At 37.8% G+C, this 17712-nt stretch overlaps 5 protein-coding genes across 6 annotated transcripts; 4 read left to right on the top strand and 1 right to left on the bottom strand.

Annotated features, from left to right (window-relative positions):
• Positions 1 to 99: 99 nt before the first annotated feature.
• On the top strand, positions 100 to 5125 carry LOC110371220 (leucine-rich repeat-containing protein 49). Of its 2 annotated transcripts, none has more exons than XM_064038162.1 (12): positions 100 to 279; positions 384 to 556; positions 1021 to 1152; positions 1254 to 1463; positions 1543 to 1821; positions 1917 to 2070; positions 2154 to 2293; positions 2375 to 3309; positions 3392 to 3566; positions 3777 to 3975; positions 4043 to 4253; positions 4415 to 5125. In XM_064038162.1, exons 1-12 carry the CDS (start codon positions 253 to 255, stop codon positions 4630 to 4632), a joined length of 2853 nt encoding a protein of 950 aa, XP_063894232.1. In that variant the 5' UTR covers positions 100 to 252; the 3' UTR covers positions 4633 to 5125. The 2 variants fall into 2 exon arrangements, with proteins under 2 accessions (XP_063894232.1, XP_021183041.3); XM_021327366.3 differs by having other exon boundaries at positions 101 to 279; positions 4043 to 4266; positions 4429 to 4571.
• A 459-nt stretch (positions 5126 to 5584) lies between these two features.
• LOC110383929 (SNAPIN protein homolog) lies at positions 5585 to 6707 on the top strand. Its single transcript, XM_021344910.3, has 3 exons — positions 5585 to 5851; positions 6177 to 6342; positions 6488 to 6707. Exons 1-3 carry the CDS (start codon positions 5703 to 5705, stop codon positions 6620 to 6622), a joined length of 450 nt encoding a protein of 149 aa, XP_021200585.2. The 5' UTR covers positions 5585 to 5702; the 3' UTR covers positions 6623 to 6707.
• LOC126053432 (methyltransferase N6AMT1) lies at positions 6624 to 7256 on the top strand. Its single transcript, XM_049844816.2, has one exon. The coding sequence runs from the start codon at positions 6624 to 6626 to the stop codon at positions 7242 to 7244; it is 621 nt and encodes a 206-aa protein (XP_049700773.2). The 3' UTR covers positions 7245 to 7256.
• Positions 7257 to 7344: 88 nt separating this feature from the next.
• On the bottom strand, positions 7345 to 8478 carry LOC110383926 (glutathione S-transferase 1). Its single transcript, XM_021344894.3, is given in 4 exon segments — positions 7345 to 7583; positions 7766 to 7866; positions 7869 to 7932; positions 8053 to 8478. Coding segments are annotated over 4 exon segments (642 nt in total). The 5' UTR covers positions 8395 to 8478; the 3' UTR covers positions 7345 to 7448.
• A 268-nt stretch (positions 8479 to 8746) lies between these two features.
• On the top strand, positions 8747 to 17096 carry LOC110370754 (zinc finger protein 32). The gene is made up of 6 exons (XM_064038166.1): positions 8747 to 8973; positions 9257 to 9651; positions 12131 to 12248; positions 12558 to 12715; positions 12940 to 13162; positions 16417 to 17096. The coding sequence occupies exons 1-5, from the start codon at positions 8863 to 8865 to the stop codon at positions 13160 to 13162; spliced, it is 1005 nt and encodes a 334-aa protein (XP_063894236.1). The 5' UTR covers positions 8747 to 8862; the 3' UTR covers positions 16417 to 17096.
• Positions 17097 to 17712: the final 616 nt, after the last annotated feature.

The raw sequence follows: 17712 nt of genomic DNA, 5'->3' as shown, positions 1-17712 counted from the left end.
TTGTTTGCATTTGAATTTATTATTTGAAGAAAAAAATAATCTGTATGTTTCTATAGATAAAAGCAAAATTGGACCAAGGTCGTTGAAATCTGTTAAAAGCGTTACCAAGCAACCTGATTGAGTAAGTGATAAAATGGACCAAAACTGCCTTTTGTACGAATTTATTTTCATAAAAATAAAATTGTATCGAATGGGGCCAACTGTTTCTTAATCTTTTTCTAAAGTTATTGTTATAAATAATATTATAGAATAATGCCTATTTCGTATAACCGAGGAAATGTAAGTAACTAAGGCAATGAATTTAAATGCCCTACATAAATATGTAAATTGATTTGCTATGCCTATGTCTATTGATCGTTACGTATTAATATTTATATGTTTAGGTCCGGAAGATTGCTTTTCGCACTAGAGGAAGATCTGCACAGTCTCTTGACGCTGGTGGGCCTCGTGTTGACCCCGGTGCTGGAGGTGACGGCCGTTTATTTCTGCAAATCAGACCCGCGCTACCAGATCCAAGAGCGGCACTGGCTCAGCGATCTAACACAACGTTGTCAGGGTAGGTATCTTGATGGAATATCATCACACACTTACCTAAATATACCTAGGCATACAACTTCATATAAGCGAATCAAAAGAAGACACGTTTTGAAGAAGGTACTTAATCTGAGAGCAGTGTTATCAGATATAGTAATCTACGAGTATTTATGAGTAAGTAGTACGAATAGGACCTAATAAAGCTGCCTCTAACTTAACATATATACGCCAGGAAGAGGTTTATGAAAACCTCTTTATACAAGTTATAAACGATTTTAATACTTTCATAATCTATTCGTTTTTAAATATTCTTACCAACTATGGGTGTCGCTTATTTATTAGACATCTTTTCATATATCAAAAAATGCACGTGACGACCAAAGGCGCGATGAACATCGTGTCCCTGTCCCATCCGTATTAATAGGTACCTACTTTAAATAGGTATACATATCAGGATCATTAATTAATGAAAATTAATATTTTCAGCAATGATTACGTGCACAAAGAAGATAGCAAGGATGAAACAATCAATTTACAAGCTGTGGGTGAAGGAAAAGTTCAGCTTTCTAGAACACCACAAGAAAAAGATCGACTGCCTGATAGGATTAGTCTGGATAGGTACACTGAGTTTTAAATAAAATTATTTACCGTCTCGAAGCAAACTTTTCTCTTAACTCTTTTTCTCTTCTTCTCTTTTTTCGTTTAATTCTTTTTTCCAGGAGAGGACTTTCCTCCATACCACATATAGTCGGAGAGCCCGGTTTACGACTGCTGTCTTTACAACACAATCTGATTAATAGTTTGACAGGCTTGTCTCCTTTGGATTTGGGGAAACTGGTATTTCTCGACGTGTACGACAATCAAATTGATAAGATTACTTCTTTGGAAAGACTGTTTGGTTTGCGTGTACTTTTGATGGGCAAAAACAGGTAAGCATTAACAAGTAGCCACCTTCTTAGGTTTTTAAAGCAAATAATTCCATAATTACATTTTCATTTTCTTTTATAGGATTAAAAGGATCGAAGGCTTAAATAATCTGATAAAGTTAGAAGTTCTAGATTTACATGGGAACAGGATAGGAAAGGTTTGCGGATTGTCTAATTTAAGTGAACTGAAAGTGCTCAACTTAGCTGGTAATCAGATAAAGGGAGTTGGACAAACAGATCTTCAGGGTCTTGTGTCTTTAAGAGAATTGAATTTAAAACGAAATCGATTGAGAAAGCTGCTGGGATTTCAACATACACCGAAATTGCAAAAACTGTACCTTGGAAACAATGATTTACAAAGGTATGATATTGCATATTTAAAAATATCGCTTGAATCATTGATATTCTGTTTATTAACATGAATGTTATTCCAATAAATCATTATATTTCTTTCAGTGTCGAGGACATGTCGTCTCTAGCTGAAGCGGTATCCTTGGTGGACGTCTCTTTAGATTCAAACCCTGTTGCTTTAGGCGGAGATTGCGTCCCGTTTCTAGTCTCCTATTTACCTAATTTACTCACTTTGAGTAATATGCACGTTACTGAGCAGGTAAGAAAACAATTCCTGCCGGCTTGATCAAGTGCATCAAAGATCTTTTAACTTCTGTATAAATCTAAGTAACTTGCTCACAGGTACGGAGGGCTGCCATGGCTTGGCGGTCTAACAAAGAAGCAGCGCACGCAGCCTACTGTGCACTCGGCGGCGCCGCCCAACAAGAAGCCAGAAGAGATCAGATAATTAACAATGCTCGAACCAATTGGGAACTGCTCAGGTTTGACAGATTTTATCCTATGCGATCTTTTATGTACTAAGTACATAAAGTCCTATACCTAAATTCAAATTATGCTTCTAGGTCAGAGAATAAATGCTTCGTTCCTGTGACCAGTCCGGTCAAAAATGCTGACAGTATTGACAAAGAATTTTCTATCGATGCAACAACAACGATGGCACAACCTGAAGCATCTGCTTTACCCGATGTCGTCGTGTCTATGCAGCAAGCTGAGGCCGAAGACTCGGATTGTAAGAACAACAGTGATGTGAACGTCAAAACGAATGTCGAAAATGTTCCTAAAGCTCCTATGAAAAAGTTACAAAGAAGTTCGACTGCTAGAAAACCGTCTGAGAGAAGAGTTAATTTTTCGGACAGAAGTGCATCCCAAGACACGGATGCTTCCCATTCTACATCCACGAGCAGTGATCTGAGACTACCACCTATATTACTCCCCATAATATCTTCGTTGGAAAACGTTAAGCTGTCGGATAGCTCCGAACCTATATTAAAACGTTGGGAAAGTATTTCAAGTGTTGAACCAGTTGTTGACTCTTCGTTCAGTTCACTGCCTTCGTCAAGTAGTGACACTGAAGAAGATACAAAGAAAAGACCTATCCGACGTATGCCGACAGCTTTGCGGCGACGAGAAAACTTTAGCACAATGAGGTCAAAGTCTGTCTGTGACCCTGAAAGTCGTCGATCTAAGTCCAAGAATTCAGACGTAAGCGAAAATGCTAGCAATATATCCAGCAGTACAAATGTAGGCTCTGTTGCAAATTCTTCCACTTCTGGAAGCGATCATAACAGCAAAGTTTTGAGGCGAGAAGGTTCCCTCAATAGTAAAACGAGTAGAAACATACGAAGTGCAACAATATCGAGGAGGAATGAAAGAGCATCTTCAGCTAATCGAGCTTCAACTGCTAGAGCAAAATCTGTTAAGAACTTGAATTTAGCTAACTTTAAATCATCAGAACCAGTGCCGAAGTCATTGCCAGCGTCTAAAGATAGGGAACAAGGTAGTTGATGAAATATTAGCTATGATAACTAATGTTATTACTTATGTAGAATACCAATGTACATTGCTATCTCCTTTTACAGGAGTTGATTATCTAGTGGAAGTGTGTGATGGAGTGGTGAGCGCATGGGGAGCTGGCGCCGTGCGGCGTCTCTCTCGTGATTGGGACTGGGAACGAGCGCGCACCGTCACTCGAGCTGCGTACCACTACGTTCATTACAATGCCGTCGCACAATCGCTACCTGAGCTTAAGGCTAAGTCAGTATTTATTAGCAACTAGCTGATCCCGAGAACTTTGTATCGTTCAAACCTTCCCTGGACCTCTACAAACATTTTAAAACCAAAATTAGCTCAATCTGCCCAGCCGTTCTCGAGTTTTAATCAGACTAACGAACAACAATTCATTTTTATTTATATAGATATTTGTTTTTAATTAATTCCATTTCTAACACACATTAATTTCATTAGGTTCCCTAACGTCAGCCATATATCATTCCGTGCGACGGGGCTACAATGGCTTGGACAATTGCATGCCTTGGCTGAACTGCGAGGAGTTACCGGTCTAACAGTGTTGCCGGAAGGTAACCCTATAAATGGGAAAATCTGGAGGGAATATGCTGTCTACAGGCTTGCTCATTGGGGGTTAAAGGAGATTAATGATGAACCGGTAAGGGCTTCTCTAAAGGTAGGTTATAATTTATCACAGGATAAATAAATAATGGAGTATTCCACAGGTCACGGATGAAGAAATAAAGTTGGCAAATAGAACTTACAACGGGCTAAGTGATATAGTACTGCGAGCTATCCCAGACGCACCATTGCAACCTCTCTTATCTAGACTGGGTAGAAGTGGTAACAGTGCATCTAGTGCTAAAGCCTGGTTGAGAGCTGCCGACCCAGCACTGAGGGATGTCATAGCAAAAGAGGCATTGCAGTATAAAAAGGAAATGTATCGCAGGTGAGACAATTTAGTCAATTACGCAAATATTTTGTGTAAACTAAATCATTGTTTATACATTATATATTATCTGCTATATAGGACGAATATAACTCTCCTTTCCTAAAAGTGATTATGCTGTCATGTACTAACTTAGTAAATTGACAAACTAAAATATTTCAGGAGGACATGAGCTGGCGTGTTCGTGGTCGTGGTCAACTATCTCACGCAATTGATTTAGCGTGTGGAGCCGCCCAAAGGTTAAGAGCTCTTGAAATGCAATGGCCGACAATATTAGTCGAAATGATTGAAGACATACTGAGGGACTTTGCTGACATGGATACACACGTCAAGGAACAAATGAAAATGCTGATGGACTCGATGTGAACTAGGAGTTAAAATAGTTTTATTTAGACTAGAATTAGTGTCAAATGTTGCGCCGCCAAATAACTAGGATAGTAGCTAATCTAAATTACATCACAGTCATGCAGCCTCAAATTAAAACAAAAATATTCACCTGTAGTCAAATTGCCTATGGTTAGGTAGTCAAATAGATATTTTACATTTATTTTAATACCACAAAATAATTTTCTTTGAGAACAGAATACTTACACACTTGTTATTTTTATAACTTTTAGAACACAAACAACTTGTCGACTGAAGAGTATCGTTACTTGCTCAATCTAGTTAGGGAATTAAACTGATCAATTATTAGCATGTGTAAAATTATGTTGTAGTAGGTACCTCAGATGTTAGAACAAACTGAAGATTAGTTTATTAATGGAAACTATTCGTAAGTTATGTAGTATTAGAATAACTTTAGTACTAGATGATGAACTGCCCTGCATGTGCCTCCTTAATTATAATAATAAACAATTTATAGAACTTTTTCGTATCGTTTTAATTACTTTTCTATGGCAAAATTAAGATGTAGCTAATGATCGAGATCGAGATCCAAGTTTAACCTAATAACAATCACTTTGATGGGCTCTATTGGTTATGAGAACGAAATACTTGTTGAGCTTATTATTTGAATTATGTATGCCCTGCCTGACTAATAACTTTAACTAATTATTAGCTTTAGGGCAACTGGCTTCACATATAGCAACGGCAAGCTGAACGCACTGGCGGGCCGTATCCATACCGAGAAATAATAAGGAGGAAATCGCTTGTTATTGCGCGGAATAGCTAGCGTACTGCAATTTTATCCCAATAATCACAGTCCGATCACCGTTATAAAAGTATAGCATAAGGAGGCCAATTTCTCGTTTGAATCCGAATTTTAATTTGAACGCAGCTCAAACCCAATGCTACCAACCAAAAATCGATTATCATTTGACATGTTGCTTTGACAAATGACACGATTTGATTGATAAATTCTCGATTTGTCAAAGGAAAAATCCTAAATATTATTTTACTTTACAATGAAGAAGTGATTGGAGTAAAGTAAATACGAAATGGATGACACAGAGAGCACCACAACATCTGCTGATGAGAACACTGGCAATTTGTGCGACAACCCGACTAGGGACACATTGGCAGAAGGTCTGCTCGGTCTTTTGAAACCTACTGTGGACCAGCTAGACGACAGAGTCAGAGCTACTAGGTAAATAATATTTAGAAAGCTTTAAACTTTGTAGTTTTTGTACGCCTGTACGAAATACTTATAGGGAAACAGGCAATTGATCAATGTTATGGTACCTACAATTTTATCGTCCTAAATATTGACAAAATTATTACTCATAACCTCTTTTTCTACTATCTTGCTGGAAGAGAAAAAAACAATATTGTGGAGGCTAGTACTAAGCGCAGCATCCTTTGATGCTCATTCATAAAAGTAGGTCACCTGCATTACAGAGACGAATGTTATTGTATATGTTTTATCATGATCAAATGCATCTGTTATAATATCCTATTATGATGTTTTCCAGAATATCTCAGTTGGAACTGAAGCAGCAGATAGAATCATTGAACGAGGAGCTGCAGAATGTGCGAGAGGCACTGAACAACCATCCTGACTTGGACCCCTATGTGAAGAAACTAATATCTTGCAAACACAAAGTCACTGTGGTATTGAACGTCTTGCAGGCCTCACAGGTCAGTTACAATAATTATTCTAGGATGTAATTTGTTAGTACGATGTAAGTTGTTACTTAAATATTTAGCTCAAGATGATTTGTCATACTATTATTTTTAAATGAAAGTAAACAGACATATTACATATCCTTGTTCCAATTTTCAGGACAGACTAAATGAAATAAGGCGTATGGTCAGCAAAGAGAAGAGTGTGCGACCAGCTGTAGTGACAGAGCCAGCACCACAAGAGCCTGAGCAGGGCACCAGTGGCGTAGTGACGGACAGAGGGAGCATTAACTGACATGGAGACTCCCTATCAGAACCACATTGATAAGGCTGACTTTGACCATGTGTATGAGCCTGCTGAAGACAGCTTCCTACTCATAGATGCCTTAGAAAAAGACCTACAATACTTGAAAAGCAAAAACCCCATATTCTGCTTAGAAGTCGGTTCTGGCAGTGGTGTAGTTATAACAGCACTCGGTATGGCATTGCCACAAACTTTCTGCTTGAGCACAGATGTCAATTTAAAAGCTTGTGCAATGACCAAGCAAACTGCTGCTTATAATAAGGTTAATTTGGATTCATGCAACATGGACTTGGCTAGTTCCTTCACTGATAATATCTTTGATGTTATCATCTTCAATCCACCGTATGTGGTGACGGACAGTGAGGAGTGTGGAGGCAGTGACATCACAGCTAGTTGGGCTGGCGGGGCTAAGGGCCGTGAGATTACTGACAGGCTACTCAACATGATACCAAAGAAACTAGCCAATAATGGAGTCTTCTACCTTCTGCTTATTGAAGAAAACATTCCAGATGAAGTTGTTCAAATCATGAACAGTTTTGGATACAAATCTGAGACAGTTATTAAGAGGAAAGTAAGAAATGAGCAACAATTAGTTTTAAAGTTTTATAAGTAATGCTCATATTCCTAATCTGCAATATTATTTTAACAGATTGTTAAATAAAATTTACTGCTTGTAGATTATTGTTTATAGCTAAGGTAAAATTAAACTACAGTTTATAATAATATATTGCAGCCAATTTGTTGTATATTAAATAAGTTTAACAATAACATATAACATGTAACAAAAATATATTTTGTAAGTAAAAAAATGCTTGTTTTAGTGTAGGTTCTTTTTGACTGCCTCACCAAAGGCTTTTGCTCCGATGTTATTTTCTGAAGCTCCTGGCAAAGAGGAGCATTGATCCACCCATCTCACTATATTAGGGAAACTTGTAATATCCCAGTCAACAGCCTGAAATGAGAGAGTAAAACAAATAATGTTTGACACCTAGAGGAACTTAATGCAATTCCAATTTGAAATGCAAATAAGAGCAGATAAGAAACTAGTTCACTTATGCTTTATCAGTATGTTGAAATAAATAAAGCATTGACATGAGTTGATAGCAATATTGCATGATAACATAAAATACTCACTAGGATGCTGGTCAGTGATGCATAAATTGAAGTGTCTGCAATGGTGGGATGATCACCAGCTACCCATTTACTCTCTTCCAGGAACTGGTTCAAAAACCCAGAGTGGTGTTCAAGTCATCTTTCAATGGCTTCTTAATCTCTGTCTCCCCTAGAAATAATATTGGGAACTGCAAAAATACAGAAATCAGAAAATGTCAAATTCAAGAAGTAAATTCATCATTTATCTATTTGCTAATCTACAAACATTTATAGAAAATGGTGAATCTTTAGGTATTTATTTTACTTACACAAATAGCCCTTATCTTCACATACAAAGAAGAACTGTCGAAAAACAATCTCTGGTTGACCAGTGCGCGCTTTTTCAAATCCCTCGGATAGTACTGATCATCCTTCGCATATTTATCAGCTAAGTAACAAGCAATAGCTCGACTTTCCCATAGTATAAAACCATCATCGTCCAACGTGGGCACACAGTGTTGAGGATTTATTTTCAGAAAACTTTGTTTGAACTGTTCTTTGTGAAATAAATTAATAATTTCGACATCTATTGGCACTTCAACTGCTCTGGCTGCGAGCAAGGCTCCCCTTGAGGGTCCGCTGATAGGAAAATGGTAAAGTTTAACAGACATGGCACAAGTTTTAAGCTAATGAATGACACTGCAAAACTAGTTCAAATTCGAAAGTTCGCTGACGAGTGACGACGTATTGTTGACATTCAGTGACTTCAAAAGATTCAAAACATTGACAGTGGTGTAGGTACTGTGCTTTTTAATGAAACAGGAAACAGCTGGAGTATGTTTTGTTGTTGCACAGGAAAAATCAAAAATTTTGGAGTACGGGTGGAAAAATTGGCCCATGAATAAGAAATACTCTTTAACTTTTCTCATTTTCTTTTTCATTTTGTACTCTTCCGTAAGATAAGAGTTCTTGGTTATTGCCATTGGTTGCCATAGAAAAATATGTCTTGGAAACTACTCATGTCCAATCTGTCACTGTCATGCTGTGTGCAACTTCGTGTTTACATTTTAGTGTTTACATTTTATTTATGAATGCAAGCTTGTTTAATAACCTAAAGTTATTGGTTCAACGCATTGAAAATGACCGCAATTTGTAGAGTTTGTTTCAATCGTGACTTCTTAGTAAATTTATTCAAAAAGACAGGTTTCCTTACTTTATCCACCAAGTTAATGTCTATAGCAAAAATAAAAGTGAGTAAAACATTATTTTGGTTTATCAGAATATTTCTATAAACTTGGGTCAGTCAGTGGGTCGTCTTAGGTCAGAAGTCGTTCAAATAATCGATATAATGCTGGTTATGGCTTATGTACTACTTCAAATCTCCAATATAAAATATAAGCTCATATAATATGCATGGAGAACTTGCTTCATCGCTAACCCATATGCAATACAAATCTTCAATGATCTCCAGTCATGGTCTTTATCAATAAAACATATTGTTCTTTTGAAATAATCAGTAATTTTATATTTTAGATAGCACCAGATGATGGCCTTCCGGATACCATATGTTCAAAATGTGTTCAAAAACTGGATGATTGTATAGAATTTATTGAACTCTGTGAAACTTCTGATGTTAAGCTGAGAGCCTTACTAGAAAACAGTTGTAGGGAAAAAAGTTTTTTGCTAGACAGTAAAGACATGATCATAGAAAACGAAAATTTCTCTGATAACGAGACATTATCACCCAAAAGTGAAGATAAAGTGTTATTTATTGATGAAAGTATAGATCATAGTATACAGGAGGAACAAGCAAGTGATCTAGATAATAAAATAGAACTAGATATTAAAATAGAGAATAGTACAAAAACAAAAACTAAGAAGAATCGGAAACATCAATGCTTTACTTGTGGAAAAGTTATGTCATCAAGGCAAGTAATAAGAACATAAAAAATATACATTATTTAATGGGCCTACATTATTATATTATTTCATTCTTTATCATTTATTTATTTTTTAACATATGATTTACATTTTTAAATATTAAATATAAAATAAAAAACATTTAAAAATATAAAAAATAGGTTGCCACCGATATCGGGCACAGGGTCCAAGGTACCGGTGGTTAGGGTCCCAGAGACAGAAACCTCCTCACAATACGTGCCGTATCAAGGAGTACTGCCTTCTGAATCAGTCCCTTGATCCAGCCGCCCAACGAGAGCCTCCTGAGGTGTTCGTCGAGGCTCTTGGCTATTAAACCATTGGCCGTAACGACAATCGGCACAACAACAGCCGTGTCGACACTCCACATGGCGACAATCTCGTGCGCTAAGTCGAGATACTTTATTTGTTTCTCTTTCTCAGCTTTCACAAGGTTCTCGTCATGCGGAACGGCGACATCGACTATCATCGCGCGGCGCGCTAATCGATCTATTACCACAATATCAGGCTTATTGGCTACAATAGTCCTGTCAGTGATGATAGATCGATCCCAGTACAACGTGATATGGTCCTTTTCGAGAACTGGGTCGGGCGCATACCTGTAGTACGGTACCTCAAGGTCTACAAGGTTGTATTGCAGAGCAAGCTGCTGGTGGATAATCTTGGCCACTTGGTTATGTCTGTGCAAATATTCACCATTAGCCAAACGAGAACAACCAGATATAATATGTCTGATAGACTCACCCGGATGGTGACATGCCCGACATATGTCAACCGTCCCGTCTTTCACGATATATCTCCGGTAGTTATTCGTAAGGATAACTTCGTCCATAATTGCACATACAAACCCTTCGGTTTCTCCAAACAAGTCACCGAAGCGTAGCCAAGATACGGACGCATTGAAGTCTACATCGGGGCCATGAAGAGCCCCGAAGAAGCGTCCGTGTAGCTGTTTGCTCTGCCATACTTCCTTGCGATCATGGGTAGTTAGTACCACAGGTCTGCGCCAGTTCTCATTTGCCAACGATAGCGGGTGAGTCCTTTGTCCACTGCTACCATATCACGATGCATACCCACGTCGCTTTTGAGAAGATATTCTCTGAGACTGCACACCTCGCGGTTGTGGAGCGTCTTTGCATTTAAAAAGCCTCGGCCTCCACATTTCCGTGGGATGTACAGTCTCATCACCGACGATCGTGGGTGATGCATTCGTTCTGCGGTCAGCAGTGTGCGGACTCTCCTATCCAAGGCATCCAATTCAGTTTGAGTCCATTTGAGTATGCCGAAGGAGTACATCAGGACTGGCATGACCCAACCATTATAGGCGCGAACCTTGTTGCCGCCTGATAAGGAACTTTTTAGGACCTTATTCAGGCGGCCAAAGAAACGCTCCCGCAATGACTGTTTCATGACAGCCACATTGATGCCTAACCCCTCCGCCATACCCAAGTATTTATATGTATCGTTTGCGGAGAGTGATCTCAGGTTTATAGAATCTGAGAGTTGTACTCCCTCAGATTCCACAATTCCCCCTCGCTTTACATGCATGACTGCACATTTGTCCACACCGAACTCCATCCTGATGCAACTACTGATTATTTCATTTATCATTATTCAATGTACATTACCTTGAAGCTTAGCTATAAGTGTATAAACAAAAGTAGTGGGGAACCTCTATTTACTCAAAATTAAAAATGAGCTGTGAGTGTGGGCGAATCTCATCAGCGATCATAAATACAAAATAATTTAAAATATACAAAATACATAACATAGGTAATACCTACAATACATATAACATTAAAAAATACTTAATTGCAGTTTTTCTCTCCCAAGTATATTTCTACCAAAGCAAACTACATGATAAATTATGATGTAGGTAGGTAATAAATAATCTTGGAATGGCAACATAGCATTACAAAAACATTTTCATTTGACATTTTGGTTGGTCTGTCGACTGTCGTCGTTTTGAATTGAAAATTCCTAAATCTTGTGGCAGAGAAACGAAGTTTATTAATTTATTTAAACTATCTCACTATGAATCAACAACGTGATGTAGCTTATAATGAAATGGTGAAAGATTTTCTTCGCTGTGGCGACAATGCCGCCAATATTGTCATGCAATATTGCACGGAATATGGTGTGCGGGTATCTAGTGAAACTCTGTCGACTCTTGTACAGGGTTTTCTTGACAAAACCGTGTTTACGCGGCCCAAGTTGGAGCCCGGCTGGAGCAGGTATCTTTAGCGAAGTATTATAATGACAAAAATGTATTTTTAACCTCGACGGAGTGAATGAAACTCAGCTGTTTGATAAATATATTTTATTCCGATATCAAACAATTCTGTTTAATTTATCATCTTATTACTAAACTGTAACGAAAAACGCGTAGAATACTGTAATGTATCATATACTCCTCCAGTTACTTCTTACGTATTTCCTGTACTAACGTCTTCATAGGCGCCTTTTCAGGTTTCGCCTGAAGACTCACATGCGGACACACACGGGGGAGCGTCCGTACACCTGTCACCATTGCAATAAGAACTTCTCATTGGCACAGAACCTTAAAGTGCATCTCAGAGTACATACTGTAAGTAAACTTGTTGTTCTGTTATTCATTTGTGTGTGAAAATAGTTACTCTTCTTACCAAGGAGTATTAAATTGTTCAAGTAACTGCAGTCAGTTTATGTCAAACCCTCGCAGTCAGCTGCATCTGGTGACACTTGAATCCATGAAATTGATCCCAACAGAGTAGTAAAAGGCTAGGTAAATGATGAGTGAGAATAAAATTGTCACTCTTAAATTGACCCATTGACCACAAAAATCCCTTTTTTTCTCTCTCATTTTTGTATGACTAATTTGTAGGTTGTATAACACTTTGAATCTGTTAATTTCCAGGGTGAAAAGCCACTGCAGTGCACAATATGCGGTGAATCATTTGCTCAATCTGCTGGTTTAATTGTTCATAAGCGCAAGCACTCCGGGATATTACCATATGAGTGTAAACTGTGTCCACGCTCATTTAGAACCATTGGACATTTACAATATCATACGAGGTAAAGTATAAAAAATTGTGTAACTTTTCTAAAGTTACAATTATTTTATTACAAAAAAATTAAATAAACAGACACTACATGTGTTTTAGAACACTTTGAATGGAGAATTTTTGTTAAACATGTGACTAATTTCCGTCTAACTTTTTTACAGTAAGACCAAGAATCTTTTATTTCTTCTATTAAAATGCTGAAAAAAACAATAAACAACCTTCTTTTAATTCCAGGCAACACACAGGTGAAAAGAACTTTGAGTGTGACACTTGCGGGCGAGCATTCATCACTCGTAGTGATTTAAAAAAGCACTTACTAACTCACAGCGGTGCTAGGCCCCACGTCTGCTGTATCTGTGGAGTTCGGCTCACCCGTGCTTCCCACTTAAAGAGGCATATGCAACTGACACATAACAAAATGTATACTCCTGTGAACATTGCCCAGAGGAGTTCATAATAGGAGTGGGTGATACAAAACGTATATAGATATTGAATCTATATATTGGTGCAATATCTAAAATCCGATATCGGCTTAATCTGAATCTATATATCGGGCGAAACACTATATTGCTCCAAAACGTATCCGAGGGCGAGTATGAGCTTGTCGTACGTATCGTATTAAACCGATTTACCGAATAAAGACCGAGTATACACGATGTGACACGATCTCTAGTCTCTACACCGACGAAATAACTTAGCAGCCGGCCGAGAGAGGGAGCGCGTGATTAATAAAACCAACGTAGAACGTAGCTTAATAATCCGTAGGTACTATTCTGAACCTTATGTCAAATGCAATAAGTCTGTTTGAAGAATTGTTTTAGTATTTTGGCAAGATTGTTAAAGGAATTTCAACTTTCTTTTAAAGTAATAATGATGCATATTACATTACATAATTTGCAAGGATTTATTAACTTCGCGCATGACGCTTGTTGTCCTCTGGCCTTGAACTAGAAAGCAAAGAAATTTTAAAATTCTATTTTTTAGTTTCGTGCTAGCAATTATTAGTGAGCGCATTATTGTTGTTCCTCATTATTACTTACTTACGATTTGATTTTCTGTTAATTTGTGTTAGTTTAGTATTTAAAATAGTTTAATTTCTTAACTTGAGTATTAATGTGTGTAGGTATTAAGGTGTAAATAAAATTTAAGTGTAAAATTAGAGTAGGTTAGGTACTTATATTGAAACATTTTGTGACTCGTGTTAAAAACTATTTTTAAAATGTCTCGTATAAATTCGAGTATTTTATGGGACTATTTTGACAAAACAAATTTAGTGGACAAAAAGCCAAATGTCGTGTTTGTGGTGACAGTTATAGTTATAAAGGTACGACAGGCAATCTAAAGGCACATTTAAAAAGCATTTAGATGCATATACGAGAGTTGCTACCGGGCAGCAAGATATTACGACTTTCCAAACTGCCTCAGCAAGTCAGATTATTGCCGCAGATTCATCTGCAACACCGTCAACATCGGCTACAATAACTACGTTAGCAAACCCAATCGCCTCAACTTCAACAGCAGCGAATCCAACAGTTTCACCCCACGTCACGTAAGACAACAAGGTATAGAAAGATATGGCGCCACTAAAAAATATCAGGTGACTTGAAAAGAAAGATCGACAATGATGTACTAGACTTATTCATAGATAGTTATCACCCTTTACATTAGTAGAGGAACGAGCTTTTAAAAGTTATGCGCTGGATCCCTGGCTATCAACTCCCGACTAGAAAAACTATTTCTAACGTCATGATTCCTGCCTTGTACAATAAAACGAAGAAACTTTAAAAACGACATTGGGTAGCATTGAACATTTGTGTCTTACAGCTGACTTATGGACGTCAAGAGCCAATGAATCGTATTTGGCTGTTACCGGTCATTTTATCGGAGGAGTTCGAGCTAAAGACCATCTTGCTGGACTGTTCTAATTTCGAAGATTCTCATACGAGTGAAAACATTCAGAGTGTGTTAAATGATGTAATGAGTAAATATGAATTAACATTAAACAAAATTAATTTTATAGTAACTGATAATGCGGCCAATATTCAAAGAGCGGTTACTAACATCGGTTGGAAGCATTATGGATGCTATGGACACACGCTTAATTTGATTTTACAGAATGCCATTACAAGAGAGCAGACTCTACAGTCCGTATTAGATAAAGTAAAAAATTGTGCGCTTTTTAAAAAACAGTACCGCCTTAGAGAAATTATTAAAAGCACAAACTAATGATCAGCCAAACTGCGTACCAAAACGTTTGATTCAAGAAGTTCCGACGCGCTGGAACTCCAGCTTTCACATGATACGGCGCTTCGTGGAACTGGAACATTGCATTAGGTCTACAGTTGCAGTCATCAGAAAAGACCTTCCCATTATTACCAACGAAGAGTGGTTGCTACTTGCCGAAGTCACAAAAATATTGAAACCGTTCGAGGACGCGACAGAATCGATGAGCGGCGAAAAGTATATGACTGGTAGTTCAGTCATAGTCATGACACGGTGTCTAATATCATCATGTGATAAACTCCTGGACGAAGAATTCTGTGATGTATCTAAAGAGCTAATTTACACTTTAAGGACAGGACTAATAACCAGATTCTCAATCTTGAAAGAAGTGGAACATTTTCGGTATGTACATTTTTAGATCCTCGATACAAACTGGCTGTCTTTTCTGACGAAAATGAAATTATAAATACTAAGAAACGAGTCCAGGACTTAGTAAGTGGTATTATAGCGCAGGAGAGAGCGCGAGAAGAGGCACCCGTCTCGGCATCTGAGGACCACAATGCTGATAAGTTTTCACCATGGACAATTTTAAACGAAATAGTGGGAAAAAAGCAAAATGTCGGGACACCGGTGTCAAAAGCCATTAAAGAAATAGATGGCTATTTGAATGACGACCTGTTGCCAGTTTTCACAGGAACTACGTGGAACTGCCCTCTCGAATGGTGGCGCAAACATAAGTTTACATATCCATACTTGGCGAAACTATTAAAAAGATATGGAAACATCATGGCGACGTCAGTTCCATGCGAGAGGATCTTTAGCAAAACGGGACTAATTATAAATGATCGTCGCACTCGGCTGACAACATCAAAAGTAAACCAGCTCGTATCTTTGAACGTAAATCTAGATGAAAACAGATTTAAATAAATGCTGAACAAACAACGTAAATAGTTGAAAATGTAAAAAGACAATGTAAATAGTGTAAATATAAAAAGTTTGTATATATCATCAAATGAACTGTTAAATACGCCTGCATTATTTTATCGTTCGGCACCTACATTTAGGTATAATTTATTATAAAACTTTTCATAACAGACAATAATGCAGCCAGTCCTAAGCCTGGTAAAAGTATGAAGGACAGTTCATTGATGATGACGATTGTATGTTTTCTCTAACTACGTAATAGGCTTTTTCATCACGTGAAATTAGTGATGTTTAAACTTCAGCTAAGTATCTAGACAAAACCGTTGTTTGTAATTTAGCTCCTTAGAGATACATCGTATTACGATATTTACAATATCGCATGCCTAGGTGGTTCTCACTCACAATACGCTTTATGGAATGATACAACATCATGAGACGGATTACGCGTATCTGTTAATATATAGTTTCAGAAAATATATAGTTTCGAAATCCGATATCAAATATCAATATATAGTTTCGATTTGATATTGTGAAAAAGCTATATTACCCACTCCTAGTTCATAAAAAAGAGCGAATTAGAAAGGCATATTAAAACTCATAAAGATTAGTTTCTGATGTTGAAATTTTTACTAATAGTAATCAAAACCATGATGTTGTTTTCATGCTTACACTGAAAAGAGTGTGAGTTAAATTATAAGTTCTTATTGTGATTCTACAGGCATATGTAACATTGCTACGGTGCTGGAATTGCACAAGCATATATGGAAAAAATATATAATTAAGTAAATAGAGAGATGACTGACTTGAAAAGTAACCGAGGGATGGAATTGGGTCTTTATTAGTAAAGCAAAATGCTGAAGTGATTCTGACTTCTTTGATTTAAATAGTCTGTTATTTTAGTTAGAAACTTGATAAACATCTGGTTATCATGACTCTAAGTTTGTGACAGTATTGTCGCTCTCAGGCTGAGTGAGAACTGCCATAGACTTTGTACCTCCAACAAGACTGGTATTATTTTTTCTGAAATCAAATAGTCTAACAAGATGGGGTTCGTTATTATAGTGTATACCTCAGGTGTATACCTACATATTCATACATTTTTCTGGGATTAAAACTAGGCATAGGCTTATTTAATATTTAAGGAAACAGGAAGTAGGTAGATAGGTATCTAACTTATTGTCTTATTCTCTAATCTTGTGATAAATATAAATAAACATTTGGTATTAAAAAATATTTAAGAATTAGGTACTTGTTTTATTTCAAAACTAGTTCCCACCAGCGGTTTCGCCTGCTTTCTGAGGAAACTAGCTACTGCACCGAATAAAAGTGCCTGCGTGTTATTCTGATGTAGGTACCCGATAATATTAGATTCCGCTATGCTTGACAATATTAGGCGATCTTCACATTGCCCCGCATCATGCTGCATATTGAGTGTCGACGCACCTACGCGCGTTCCTGCGGGAGTGCAGATCTGCATCATCGTGCGGGTATTTTGCGCACTCACGCGCGTAGGTGCGTTTTGTAGATTCACGCACGGCGGCTCTCATCGAGATCCATTTTCAAACACACACGTCACGCCCATTCAAAATCACGCGCGGCTGTGCGGGTTTCGGTGTGCCATACCTTACGTCTCGCCCCGCACCTACGCGCGGGGGTGCATGTTTCTCCGCGTGTCTGCGCGTGATCCGCATGAACGCGCGTGGATGCATTTTCAGTGTGTTGGACTGTGCGTGTTTTCCATACAAACGGAGATTCTTATAAACAACGGAAGAACACGCATCCACGCGCTACGCTGCATCATGCGGGGCAGTGTGAGAATCGCCTCATATTACTGAAGTTTCTGCCTTTTGAGGATGAAGA

The sequence above is a fragment of the Helicoverpa armigera genome, chromosome 15 (assembly GCF_030705265.1).
Source record: "Helicoverpa armigera isolate CAAS_96S chromosome 15, ASM3070526v1, whole genome shotgun sequence".
In the NCBI taxonomy this organism is placed as follows: domain Eukaryota; kingdom Metazoa; phylum Arthropoda; class Insecta; order Lepidoptera; family Noctuidae; genus Helicoverpa; species Helicoverpa armigera.
Note: the sequence above shows the minus strand (reverse complement) of the source record. Positions and strands in the feature narration are given on the sequence as shown.